At 30.4% G+C, this 15,387-nt stretch overlaps 1 protein-coding gene across 1 annotated transcript in view; it reads left to right on the forward strand.

The window, feature by feature from the left end:
* Positions 1 to 15,387, forward strand: part of Cdc5 (cell division cycle protein 21) — a 92,496-nt gene that overhangs the window by 42,807 nt on the left and 34,302 nt on the right. The window contains exons 5-7 of the mRNA XM_035357824.2: positions 6,742 to 7,070; positions 7,271 to 7,420; positions 11,743 to 11,904. Coding sequence (XP_035213715.1) covers positions 6,742 to 7,070; positions 7,271 to 7,420; positions 11,743 to 11,904 — 641 coding nt within the window. The remainder of the gene's footprint in view (positions 1 to 6,741; positions 7,071 to 7,270; positions 7,421 to 11,742; positions 11,905 to 15,387) is intronic.

The raw sequence follows: 15,387 nt of genomic DNA on the forward strand, positions 1-15,387 counted from the left end.
AGTGTTGATATGCAGAGAAGATTTGGCTACTGCCGTTATAAGTACTCTGACATCAATAGACCTAGATTTGGAATGCATAAGAAGTCAAGGCTAGTATGGTGTCCAGGATAATAGCCCATATTTGGGATATTAAAAGACATATAAGCTACCAAGTGACAGAAAAATTTTCTTCAGTATAAAGAATAATTTGTAGTTGCACGGGAGTGATAGAAAAATATTATTCTATTATGAACACTCCCAGCAGAAATTCTGTTTTGCAAGAAAGTATATAAAATTTATGCCCATCTTTCAGAAGAGAATTTCTGAAAAAACTTTGTTTCATTTCTTGGATAGAGAAACATGAATTTGTTATGATATGGTGAGATCTTTAGTTCATGTATTAGAGATAACTGAGTATTGATATGATAAGGGCTCATCTTCTGGGGCTTATATGGTCTTGAGTTGATTAAAATGTTCTGCCTTTGTGAATGTGTTATTTTCATTTGCCAAAATATATTTATATATGTTGCCATTAAGCAAGATTTTACAGTTGAAATTGATAGATCGCAATGCAGCAATTCAGTTATGTGTCAATATTTTAAAAGAAATGCATGTAAATTAAAAAAAAAACTTACTGTACAATTTATTTAGAGTCACAGTTTTGAAGTAAATAAATGAAGAAGAATCTGAAATTTCTTTTTTGTGATTGGCAAGCAAATGGTCTTACTCTTACAAGAACATTTTATTAAACATAAAGAAATATTAATTTTTTTAATGTTTTAATTTCCTGAAAGAAAAATGTTTCTCTCCAATCTGAATATGAAGGAAAACTTGAAATACTTTTAAATGTATAATCTTCTGATTTGTGGGATTGTAATAATGATATATTAGCTAGTGAATGTCAATTTTGTCAAAAAAATTGCATCAAGAGCAAAGTGGTTATCTTGCAACAGAAGCTTTACAGGCCTGGAATAAAGAGATTTTTCTTTATATTTATTAATTTTTGAAAATCTACATACCATTATCAGTTACGATGTGTACTATAGAAAGATTGTTTGATAAGCTAAAAATATATATATAAAATTATTTAAGAAATAATATATGTAAGATGCACTTAAATGGATTGTTTTTGTTATATATATACATACATAAAAATATACTCGTAAAAGAAATTGTAAATGTTTTCAAAAAACAGACCCCCCCCCCAAAAAAAAAAGTGCAGAGTGATAAGGAACATATGATTTGTTGAAAATTAAAAAACTGCTTTTAGAAATATCTTTGACCTAATAATATAATGTGAGTACTTCTGTACTGTTAATTCATATTTTATTAAACTTGCATCATTCATAACATAATAATACAAAAACTGTAGAATGAATGTTATGTATTGCATTCAGATAACCTTGTATAATTATAGAGATTTTCAGATTAAATTCAGTTTTTTAATGGCAAAGTTATAAGTAAGAAAAATTGCACATTATATGGTGACATTGATGTGCATTATTGACATTATATGGTGATCGCCATTAACATTCTATAATGATAACACCATTGACATTTTAAGGCAATCTCCACTAGCATTATATAGTGATTGACATTATGTATTGTTATGAATGAGCGGTATTGATATTATATGGTGATTATACTCCCCCCCCCCAAAAAAAAAAATTTTAATTCTAGGTAAGCCACTGAATGGGATAACACATCTCAACTAAGCTGCAATAATTTGACAACTGATTAAAGATTTATGTAGTTTGGCTTTGTTGTAATGAGACAAAGTATCTGTACAGTTTACCAATACCAGACACACACACACACAGTTCTGTCCCAAGATATCTTCCAGTTTTGTTAATTGCTAGTTATGCATACTGGAACTGATTGTTTTATACTTTTGTAAAAGCTCAAAATAAACATTTCTCGTATAATTCTGCCAAACTGGTGACATTCTTCCTTTTGATAAATATCGGTTTGAATATTATTTCATTTGGTTTACCACGCTTGAGCAACGATCTGTTGTATTTATTGTTACTGTAAACAATTCATTTTTTATCAGAATATATCACTCATTTAAAAAATGGATCATTTTAGTTATGCTTTAAAGCATATCACATCTGTTGATATTTTGTGTTGAATGAATTTCCCTTAAGTTCAGTAGGTATCCAAATCACAAGTTTTTTTTTCTTAAACAGGCATTCTCAATGATTGTTTCGGGATGAACTTATATTCTCAGCAAACTTGCATTACACTTATGTGACAGTCATCTTTAATCACTGTTTTTAATTTTTCATTCTCCAGTGGTCTATTAGAACTATGGTGTATCTTAAATCGAAAAATTATCAGAATGGAAGTTTGCAAAATAATTCTAATGTGTGCATTCCATAAGTGCATCATTACAGAACATGGCAGAGATCTTTTGGTACTTACCTGCATCTTTTTTTTGCCTTTGCAGAAATTAAAAAAATAAAATGTGATGAAAATATAGATTTTATATATCAGTTGTCACAATGCATTCTCAGAACACATTATCCATACCTGCCAACTTTTACGAATTTTTCGTAATTTTTACGAAAATGCGTTTGTCTTTACGATTTTGCGATTGTAATCCATTTTTTACGATTTTTTTCCTTTTTCAAGTGTTTTTAGTGATTTTTGTCGAAATTTTAGAATTTTGCGCCAATTGCATCGTGTTTTACCGCCAACTACCGACTACTTCGAATCTAGTTACCTGCGGTTTCTTCCAACTCGCCGCTTAACCAGCCAATCCAATGCGCTGAACTTGTTTCTCCCACTCTTTTCTTTGTGGGCGCCAGATTATTTTTTTCACGTTCGCTTCAGCAGCAAGGGAATTAGTCAGCTCGGACTCAGTGAGCGTGGATTGTCGCATTCTGTTTTTTCTTTTTCTTTCCTTTTCTTTTCTTTTCTTTCTTTTTTTTTTTTTTTTTTTTTGTTTGCACGTGCTATGAATTTTCTTAATACGTCGTTGTTACGAAATGAGTTAAAAAAAACCGTATTCTCAATATTTTCGGCCTGCCTACAAAGCCGAATTTCCAACAATTAAAGAATACTTCAAAGGAAATAACTATGCATTTTGCAATGTGTGCGTGTGCGACTTCATAATAAGTCACGTTGGAAGAAGCAACATTGTGAAGCATGTTAAGTCTAAAAAGCATGAAGTTAATGCTTTGGCTTCGACAACGTCAAAGAAAGTGGATGATTTTTTTTTTCAAATTCGGCTACAAATTCGGATGCCGATGTCATTTTGGCAGAGTGTTTGTTTACTGCATTCCTCATCGAACACAACGTGCCGCTAAGCGCTGCGAATCACGCTGGTCAACTTTACAGACGGATGTTTCCCCGACTCCAAGATTGCTCAGAAATATGCTTGTGCTCGCACGAAAACATCTTCATCTGAACGAAATTGCTTGCGATGCACAAAGTAAAACGATAGCTGCACTCCAGAATTCAGCATTTTCGGTGTCAATCAATGGCAGCAACGACAGCGATTGGAAGCTTTATCCCATCGTCGTCACATATTTCTGTGATATTTCTAATGAAATGAAAACTCATCTTTTGTGTCTTCTATTGTTAAATGAAGACGCTACGGGGGAAAATATTGCCTCCTTGGTAATTAATGAGTTGAAACAACTTAACATTTCAATATCAAACTACATTTCATTTGGTGCAGATAATACTCATGTCATGGTGGGTGACAAAAATTATGTAGCCTCTTTCCTCAAAAAAGAACAAAATGAATTAATTGTTATTGGATGCCCATGCCACTTAATTAATTTGGCAGAAGAAAAAGCTGCAGCTGCTTTACCATTAAATATTGACCAGCTTCTGATTGATGTGTTTTTCTATCTGGAAAAAAAGTGTAAAAAGGAAAGAAAACCTAAAGAATTTCCTAACCTAAGAACCTAAAGAACTGTGCTCTGGTGAAACGAGAAAAATTCTGAAACATGTATGCACAAGATGGTTATCCTTAGGCAGAGCGCTAGGAAGGTTTATTGAACAGTGGGATGCATTGTTAAAATGTTTCCACGAAGAGATCAAAACGAAACCACAGATCCCATCAAATTTGTCGGCATATAAGATTCCGAAAGCCAACTTTGCTTCTAATCAAAATGCTTTAAAAGGGAAAAGCCAACACACAGAATCAAACCCTTTAAAAAGAAAATGCTTAGAAGACTTTTCAAAGGTCAGCTTTCTTAAAGAAGTTGAAGGGAAGAAGAAACAGTCTTCTATTAGCCGGGAGGAAAAGATTTTCTATCTTCTTTCTTCGGATTTGAACAAAGCATTAAAAAAGTTTTGTGTTAAGTACCATTAAGATTTTTGAAAGTGTAAATACCCTTCTATAATCAGCTTCACCAAAATCTCCCCTGCTTATCCAAATTCTTAATGATCTTTTGAAAGAACTTTATACTAATTTTGTAAAACCGTCCGTTGTGAAAAACAGTGTGTTGATTCGTGTTGCCTATAATAGCTTGGCAAATCAAAAGGATGACAATGATCTTATAATTGGAAATCAAACCAGGGAACTTGTAAATTCTTTGAAAGATCATGAGAAAAAAGAATTTTTTCAATGTGTTAGAAAGTACTTTTCCTCAGCCTGTGATTACATTGTAAGGAAGTTTCCTTTGCAAAATGAAGTTCTTTTAAATGCTGAAGTGGCAAATTTGAAACAAACTGAAAATTCATCTTTTGAAAAGATTCGTTTTCTTATTGGTAAATTTCTATTTTTGTTAACAATTAAAGAAAATTAATGCCATAATGATGCTTTAGATGAACTACAGAACCAATTTTCTGCTGCACAGTTTGAAGACTTTGCCAGTTCTGGAGAAGATAGACTTGATGTCCTCGTTGGTACCTTAAAAAGAATAAAAAGAGCTGATGGAACACCAAAATATATTCGACTAGACTAGCAAGAGTTTTATGTGCTATTCTCATAATTCCACACAGTAATGCTGAGTGCGAGAGAGTCTTCAGTGTTGTAAAGAAAAACAAAACTATGTTTCGTTCTTCAATTTCACCAAAAACTCTAGAAAACATTTTAATTGCTAATTGTTATGACAGGAAATTTTCCAAAGAATTTTTGGCTAAAGCCAAAAAATGCACTCTAAATTCATTGCAATAATTTTTTTGTGTAACATTAAGTTCTTGTTTTATGTTTCCTAATAAATTTTTTAGTTACTACTTAATTGAGATTTACTAATGTAAGTACAATTTTCTTTTTTCTATTTGTATAAATTGTTATTTTTTTAATATCAAAGCATGATATTAATTCTTCGTGTTCTTCTGAATTTTGGAGAAATCTTCTGAATTTGGGGGAGAAATCTTCTAAATTTTTATCTTTAGAGGTTGGCAGGTATGATTATCAGATAATATTAAAACTGTTTGTGTTACCTAGGGGAAAACTAAAAGAATTTCCAGACAGTCTAATGTAACAGAGATTACCAATGAATACTAGTAATTGTTCTACCTATGACTATTAGTAATTACACATAGTGTGTCTAAAAAGTTTTAAGACAAATTTTTTCCTCAAATTTGAGCAAACCTGTAAAATGACAGTTGACAACATTTTTGATAGATAGTTTTTATAAAATCTCAAATTTCTTAAAAATATTACATGCTCATGGACTGAATTTTATCTGCAGTTATAATCATTTGCTTAATATAATGATTTGAAAGCTGGGCAAGGACAGCAATAAATTTTTTCTATAATGTGATAGAAACAGAAATGGAGACATCTGCAGTATTGTTTAAAGCATATGTGGATAAAGTATTAACAGTATCCATTATTTTTTTTTTAGCTAAGGACAATTTTTCAAAGGATACTAAGATGTTGATCATGAACATGGACGTGGTTTCCCTTTTCAGTTTCAAATGGATAAGACCACTGAAAACATGCAACAGTTATTACTGAAAAAATTTACTTGTCTTTTCAAATGCCAGCAATTAAGTCGGACATTGGTAAAGACATTGCTCACAGAATTGTTGTGGGAGATCTTAAAAAAAGGTGTTGGGGAAGCTTTACCAAAGCCACAGAAATTCGATTTCACAGATCTCAAGTGAAAACCATTTTGTGACTTTCTTGATTGGAAAAGAATAATTTGTGATGAATTTTTTTCCTAGAGGCAGATGGTGAAATTTATATTTTTTAAAGATGTAATGGATAGACTTCTGAAAAAAATGTAGGTTTTTCAGATGTTTTCGAAAAGAATTTTTGCTGCATGAAAATTTGGATTTTCTTGAAAAAGTTTTCAAATAAGAATTTTTGCTGCATTAAAATTACTGTCATGTAATTCTTTCCTGTCTAGCAGTTTCTCATAAAGAAAAATGTCATATTCTCCACCACCATCCTTATTCACCAGATTTGATACATACAGCCCTTTTTCTCTTCTCTGAATTAAAGTTTCAGTTAAAAGACACACACTGAAGCACTAGTTGTCTCAGCCCTGAAGAGATTAAAAAAAAAAAAAAAAAAAAGTAATCTAAACCATTGTTCTAAAAGATGAATTCTACATTTCATAAAGTCAAACAGCTTTATGAAAATGTCAAGCACTGTATAGGCTTACATGGATTGTATATTGAAGGTTAAGAAATAAGAAAGTTGTTTTTTTCAACTTTTGATTTTGTGTGATATACGTTTGATTAAAAAATTTTGGTAGCTAATATTTTTCTTACTTCATATGCAAACAAATTAAATAAATGTCATGCATTTATAAATTTTTATTAATAGTTTTTGGGTATTTTTCTCTACAGAAATGGAAATGTTATCCGAAGCTAGAGCTAGACTTGCCAATACTCAAGGTAAGAAAGCTAAAAGGAAAGCTCGAGAAAAGCAGTTAGAAGAAGCAAGACGTTTAGCAGCTCTTCAGAAAAGGAGAGAGTTGAGAATGGCAGGCATTCAGTTAGAAGCTCGTAAACGAAAGAAGAGGACTGTAGATTATAATGCTGAAATTCCCTTTGAAAAGAAACCAGTTCCTGGGTTATATGATACATCTGAAGAAACTTATGATCCTATGAATCCAGACTACAAAAGATTAAGGCAACAGCAGCTTGATGGTGAACTTAGAAGTGAAAAAGAAGAGGTTAAAACTTAGTTTGTGAAATTCTTTTTGTGCTATTTTATATTTATTTTAGAAAAGCTTAAATTGTAGGCATAGTTAAACGTATTAATGATATGTGCATTTAAATCTCTTCTTCTTCTTCTTCTTCTTCTTCTTTTTTTTTTTTTTTTTTTTTTTTTTTTTTTTTGTGTGTGTGTGTGTGTGTGTGTGTGTTATTTTAGAAAGAGAGAAAAAAGGACAAACAGAAACTTAAAACTCGGAAGGAAAATGATATACCATCTGCAATGCTGTCTGGAAATTTTGAGCCATCAAAAAAACGAAGTAAATTAGTTTTGCCAAGTCCACAGATATCTGATGCAGAACTTGAACAAGTAAGTTTTATGCTTGTTTGTTTAGAAATGTTTGTGATTTTAAATTAAAACCATTTAATTTTATGAAGGCTAATAAATAAGGATTGATATAGATATAGGGAGTATATTTTATAAACTATATTTTTGAGTGAACACTTAATCAAACATTTTGTTATAATTTGATGAAGGTGACTGAAGTTTTTTTATTGCTACATTATTATTATTTTCTAATGTTGATTTTAATATTATTAAATAAAAATGCTTTTTATTCAAGATCTTTAATTAGAATTTGCAGCTGATAGAATTTAAAATTGAAATAATGCTCCAGTTTTTCTGCTGGAGCTGCCTAACATTTATTCAATGACTATTTTAGTGTGTAGATTTCAAAATCAGCTTTCAGTTTAAGAGATTCAGTTTTTAACTCATTGATAATCATAGCTCAGTGTAAGGACAGGAAAATATTTAATTTCAGAAATTCTTTCCTTTTCAAAACAGAGAAAGATAATATTAGTTTTTCCAAAAGGTTTATTACATTGTTTCCATGTGGTATTTCTGGTTTTCTTAAAAGTCTGTATTGCTAAATATGTTATATTAATATTGTGTAATAATAAATCTGTATTGTTAAATGTTATGGATAAAAATGCTTGAAGGTAATGCTAACTCATGTATCGCAAAGGATTAGTGCTTTAGGTTTGTGCCCTTAATCATGAATGAGGCAGTGTTGAAGGTTTCTGTTATACAGTCAAAAGTCGTTAATCCGGACTCGTCGGGACTTCGGCGATTCCGGATTATCGATTTTTCCGAATTATAGATCATCAGTTTAATTCTCGTAAGATGGCATGCAGAAATTCTAAAATTAAAAATATGAAACCGTAATTTATGAAATAAAGAACAATTATGATCTAAAGGGTATCAAAATTTAAAAAAAAAAAAAAAAAAAAGCTTAATATTTATTTGTTTACTTTATTAAAAATTCCTTTCAATGTAAGTTTTTTAAGTTGCTTCATTTTATGTGATAATACTTTCTCTTTAATTCTATAAACAGACATAATTTCTTGTTCAGTTACAAAGTTCCGCTGTTCAAGTCCCGTTAATTGCTGTGCCGAGAATACCGACTAACTTGTCAATCGAAATTTTTTCGTTTTCACTAACCTCTCTGTCACATTCTTCATGTCTTTATCCATTTTTTGCAGCAATTCCACTTTTTGTTTGTTGGACATCGAAACATACTTTCGTTTTGTAGATCCTTTGGAAGTTCCAGCATCGGAAATTCTATTTGACATAATCGAAAGTTCAAGTTTACTTTTATAAAATTGCTCTTATAGTCTGCAAAAAATAATAAGCGGGATCCAATTCGAAGATTAAGGAACAACGCAATCATTAACATTAACTGAAATAGATAATTAGATAATTTTAGCTTACACCGTCCGTTATACATTAAACGCGCAGGCGAAAACGTATTCTGCACTTGCGCACACGCATATGCGCAGTAGTCAAGGTCTTACGCGCACGCGTAAAACGCCTGTGCGCATGTGCCAACGCGGCGCATGCGCAGAAAGTTTTTAGCTTTGAAGTCCGGATTATGGGTGTCCGAATTAACGACTTTTGACTGTACCTACTCTGTAATAACAGTCTGAAACGCTTAAAGTTCTAGTTTCAGCTCAGCTGACCATCTTTAGGTGAGCTTGGATTATGAGTTAAACCAAATTACTCCAAAACCAGTACTGAGCTATTCACTTTGACACACGCGTAAAAGCGTAAAATAGTTTGGATATTTGTAGAATTTTGAATAGAAACTCTTCCTTGAAAAGAGCCTATGACAACAGCTAACACTGACTGACTCACTTAGGTATTGTCCTGACTGCATTTGAGCTTCACATGAATACATTTCTTTAATGTACAGTTATTATTGTTACAGAATTTTAAATATTCTAATGCAATAAATTCTTTTAAGTATATTAAATAATTACTAATTACAGTATTAACAGGTGACTAATAAAATTCATTAACATTGGGAATGTTATAGAACAAAAAGTTAATTTTTGAATTAGCACAAGATTTATCAGTTATTTTGTCGATGCTTTTTTAAAGAAATAGAATTTCCATCTTCCTTAAATTTTTTGTTAATAGTGTAGCATATTTTGCAGTTTTTATTGAAGTAACCGATGAGTTTCTTAGAAAAACATAAATTTTATTCTTAATTCACGAAGATAGATCATTAAAATTCTATTCATTGCAACTTAACACTACGGCTTACTATTACTGTTTCTTTCTCTATGTATTTTTCATACAATCTACTACTGGTAAAACTTTTAGAGTAATAAAGTTTTAAACATTTTCTGACATTGCTTAGCAACGGTTACAAGATACAAAATACAGATGATGTCAAATGTGGCGTTGCCACTCCAATATCAAGGATAATAAATATAATTATTTGTTACTAATGAAATATTAGAATAGCTTTGAAATAGTGATCTAATGTCATTACATCCATAAACATTAAATAAAATGCAATGCAGAAATTTGCTTTGGCTGTTTTTTTTTTTTTTTTTTTTTTTTACTAATAAATTCTGGCAAAAAATGTTGGAGCAAATTAAAAGAGGTAGCAAAGTTATTACATTTAGTATAATAGTGTTTGGGATTTCTAGAGTATGAAACTGATTAAAAATTGTCTCGTATCCTCTTTTTTTTTAGTTCTATGAATATTTTATATCAGAGGAATATTTTAATTTCTACATTATATGAAATTTTATTAAATATTTTTTGGGTGGTTTGAATTTATATTATGTGTTATGGTTTATAGATTATGTAGAATCTTAGTAATAAATTTATTAAAAATCAGTACACAGGTTAATTGACTAAACCTTTAAAAAATATACATTTGGATTTCTGTTGTAAATTTTACAGCAAGACTTTCATGTAGGCATATTGTATTTTTGATTTGCGGAATTTTTATCTTGCATTACATGTACATGTACAGTAAGTCTGAGATCCGGACTCATCGAAACTCATTGGCTATTCTGGATTTTTTATTTTTCCAGGTATTAGATCATCAGTTTAAATTTAAATAGTAAGTTGGCTTGTAGGAATTATAAAATTAAAAATATGAAATCATGATTTAAGAAATAGTGAAGCATTTATGATCTAAAGGGTTTCAAAATTTACACACACACACAAAAAAAAAAAAAAAAAACTTAATATTCATATGTTTACTTTATTAAACATTTCTTTCAGTCTAAGTTGTTTAAGTAACTTTGTTTTTTGTACTAATACTTTCTCTTTAATTCCATAGACAGATATAATTTCTTGTTTAGTTACAGAGTTCTTGTTAGTTCAAGTCCTGTAATTGCTGGGTTGAGAATTCCGACTAACCAGTAAACTGGGGAAAAAAAAAAAAAAAATCCAATAACCTCTTTAACAGTTTCTTCAGTATTGGTAGCGGTATTTTCTGGATCTAGAACCATACTACAGATTTTGCTGTCTCTTAATTGATTGATGAGGGCATTGTCATCGCAGTGAAAAACTTATATTAACTACTCTTTTTCCCTAAATTCTGCCACCTGGTGCAGCCATTTGAGCTCTGGTGCCAGTTCTGGCTTTATGTTAAAAACAAATCAGTTATTTTTAATTCAAATAGCACTATATCTAATCTTTTGACCTATGAGTATCATTAACAAAATCTATTTTTAGCATTTGAAAAGAAATTTGTGTTAAATCTTTACTGATCAACATTTCTTAGTGCATTTTATGGCATGTCAACAGAAAAGATTACCATACTCTTTGTTATTCAATTACTAATAAAAAAAATAAAAAAAAAAAAAAAACTTTAGGCATCACTGCTTGAGTCATTACTTGAATTGTCATGTGTTGATAAACATGCGGCGATGAAAGAAAAATATAATAAATGATGATTCACCATGTTGGCGTTAAGGGTAGTTGGTGTAAAATCAACATTGTGCCTATGTAGAATGTTTCAGATACATGACAAGCAGATATGCAGCTATGGAATCAAATTATTGATCGCACAAATTTGTGCTAAAATGATTATTTCTTGAATAATAAGTCATTTTATTTAATGCCAAAGTGAGATTAAGAACCGGGACTCTCCGCCTGTGTTATTATGAGGGGGAAATCAAATGCGCATACGTAAAGCATACAAAAAAAAAAAAAAAAAAAGTCTTAAAAATGGTTGGTGGTGGCCTTTGAGGTCTGGATTTTAGATCATTCCGAATATTGGATGTCTGGGTCTCGGACTTTGTACTGTATAAATAATAGCTTTTTATTTGAATTTCTTTTTTCTTTCCTTTTTGATGATATGTATAACAGCGTGATTTCTAATGTAGGTTGTCAAATTAGGCAAAGCAAGTGAAACAGCTAGGGAAGCTGCTGAAGAATCTGGCAGTAAAGTGTCAGAAACTTTACTGCCTGATTACAGTTTGACTCCAACTGTTCTAAATGCCAGGACTCCGCGTACGCCAGCTACAAATAGGGATACTATTCTTATGGTAAATAAGTTATAAGATATTCTTTTACATTAATGATTTCTCATTATATAATTTAAATATAAGATTAATGTTTGAACCACTCTTGATATTTCTGTGTTTTACAAAAATTACAAATATGTTAAATACTTTAGATTCTGTAAAATGTGTCTGCCATGTTGATATTTTTAATATTAGTATCTGTTATTTAACACCCAATATATGTTCAGTGATATATAAAATATTGTATTTGTATTCATCTTTTAAAACTCATCTGAAAGGAAAAATTTTTTTTTGTTTGAAAAATAATTTTGGCTTGTAAAAATTTATTCTAAGCAACTAACAGTATATCCATTGTATGCACAGGAGGAAAAGAATAAGGCAGAGGGGAAACATTTCTACACAGAACATAGAAATGTTACAAACATTTACGCAGGTACCAAGGGGAAAAATTTAACACTAAATGTAATAAAAAATATTAATGAAATATATATTACTTAATATACAGGGTGTTTATAAAGACCCAGACTCATTTTGATGTTTAATAACTCATAAAATAATGAAGATATAAACAAACTTATGGCATTTATTGATAGAATAACTTATATATTTTCCTTTTCAGGTTTGAATATCTTTACTTTTGTAAATATCATCTGCACGTGTGGTTAATTTATAATTTCATTTTCCAGTCTAAATATCTGTACTTTTCTAAATATCGTCTGCTTATAACTAATAAGCATTTTTCTCTCTTTTGTTTTTGCCATCTTTCTGGCATTGTTAATCGCCATAATGTACACATATGGGTATCTGAAAACCCCCATGAATACCATGAGACGAAAAGGGATTCTCCAAAGGTTAATGTGTGGTGTGGACTAATGCGCGACCGAGTCTTTGGACCTTTCTTTTTTACAGAAAAGACGGTCTCATCAGTCGTATACTTAGACATGTTGAAAAACTTCATATTTCCACAACTAGAAGAGCTTCAGCCACATGTCTTTTTGCAACAAGATGGTACAGCACCTCATTGGGGTACCATCATGCGATGAGATCCAATTCCTTGGTCACTCTGAACGCCGCTGGACTTTTTCCTTTGGGGATTTGTAAACGACAATGTTTGCAGCAGGAGTGTCGAACATTGATGACCTAAAAGCCAGAATTACAACCGCAATAGCCTCTGTGGATGCCGACATGCTTGCCGGTACCTGGCGTGAAATTGAATATCGACTTGATATTCTCCGTGCGACAAAGGGGGCACATGTGGAAGTTCATTGACAAGGGTCATGAAACTTTTTGAGTCTATCTAACCATTTATGTTATTAATTTTAATCTAATAATCTTTATTATTTTATGAGTTATTAAACTTCAAAGTGGGTCTGGGACTTTATAAACACCCTGTATAATGAAAATATTTATAAAATTTTTTTAACATATGTTGTTTTAGATAAATGCTCTAAATTTAAAAATATAATCAGTACTTTCTGATTACCCCTGCCTTTACCCCAAAAATGTTGCAAAAAAGTATTCATGAAGTAAAGCAATATTTTGCCAAAATAGTTATGTGGCAACCCATTTATATATATAGTGCATGTCTGTTTTTGTTGGTACATTATGTTGAAGTTGTACAATGCTAAGTTTGTATGATTCTCTCTCTCTTTTTTTTATAATAATGACATGTTTCTGTGTGTATATAGGGAGAGTAAGAACAAACACACACATAGCCCCCCCCCCCCAAAAAGAGTAGTGTGCCACCATTTTTGAAAATGGCTGTTGGTTTTTGCACACTAGTTTACCAGAAAATTAATCATCAACAAGTTCGCTATTGCTATCCAAAATAGGCAACGCATTTGCAACTTTTTCAGTAGGAGCAATTTGGTACTATAATCAAAAAGTACCAAACATGTTTCTTTAGCTATCTAAGTATTTTTTAGCTGTATATGACTAAAAATAAAATTGTAGGGCTGTTAGCGGTAATGGAATATTAAATGAAAATTGTCAAAGAGAAATGTAGAAAATTGAACATAATCATTCTAATGTATGTCATTATTATAATATCATTGAAACTCTATTAATTATTATATGAATGATTTTATATTTAGCCTTATATGGCCAAGAATATCAAGACAGCCCCTCCTCCCAAAAATTAAATTTACATTTTCACTAAAATTGTGTAATTTAAAAAGTCCTTTTATGCAGTTCTTTTTATGATTTTAATCTTTCAAATGAAAGTAAATTGGAAATAAAATAATTTATCTTTTACTAATCACCATAGCAACAAAGTTAAGTGCGACATCATCTCTTCATTCAAGATCTCCTGATTAATCAGATGGCATAAGATTATATTAAATTTATTTAAATTGCTGTGTGATTTAGAAGTCTGATGTCATCATCATTTTAAACATGGGAGTGTTAATGAAATGAAATATAAAGAAATATTGAATTATTAATTTGAAAAATCCTTCATTATCAACACATGATATAAAAAAAGGAAAGGTATCTGAAAAACCTGCTGAAATTTGGTAAATTAATTTAAAAATTCCGAAGAAATGTCATTTGGCAGATTATTTTTTAACCTATTTGATGCTGGAAAGATCACAGTTCTTCAACATTTGATCATAAAGTAAATGCATTAGAGGAAAATCCAGCATTAAATTTAAATGAAAAAAATTCTGTGTAACATTAAAAAAAGTGCTTTATTGAATTGTAATTGCAAATATATATCTGTGCAAGATTTCAATGACATTTGCTTTATAAATGGGGACCAAAATTAATATGAAAATATGACCTAATAAATACAGCGGTTCACATTTGTTTTTGGATAGTTTTTATTCTTGAAATTTATTTACATATTAAATATTAAAACATAGACTTCACTTTTTCCCCCCTAATATATTTTTTCTGTATATTAAGCCTTGCTTGTTGCAAAAAAAATAACTGCAAATTATAGCTTGTAATAAAGTATTTTATTCAAAAAATGTGAATAAATAACTTGCATAATAATTCAGACACTCAAAAGTTTTGTTGAGATCTTTTGTTTGATCTTTTTGTTGATGTTTCATGATACAATGTTTAGTTTTAAATGAAAATACATCACAGAAATTTATGGTTTACCACACTCACTTCAGACATGAAACTTATTATCATGTCTGAAGTGAGTGTGGTAAAATGCTACAAATTAACAATAAGTGCTGTTAGAAATTTAATTTTAAAATGGTAAAATTATTTGAAATATCCAAGAAATCCTTGATTTAAAGCATTTATCTTTGGTGTACTAAAACAAAGGAAATTACACGAAACTGTTTAAAATGTACTGAAGTGTAGACCACTTTCCAAGCTAATACCAAACAATCAGAGATTTATCTTATGAAAAATTGATTGAGAGCCAAAAATTATCATTGTAATTTGCAGTGAATTTAGAAGAATGATTTGCATAATGCTGAAAGTGTTAAAAGAATCATTAGGGCAGATAGGAAGGAAATTGTTCATCAAGAAGAAATCTAGGAAAATATG

The sequence above is a fragment of the Stegodyphus dumicola genome, chromosome 1 (genome assembly GCF_044657685.1).
Source record: "Stegodyphus dumicola isolate Sdum_Otavi_A_Nest chromosome 1, ASM4465768v1".
Classification (NCBI taxonomy): domain Eukaryota; kingdom Metazoa; phylum Arthropoda; class Arachnida; order Araneae; family Eresidae; genus Stegodyphus; species Stegodyphus dumicola.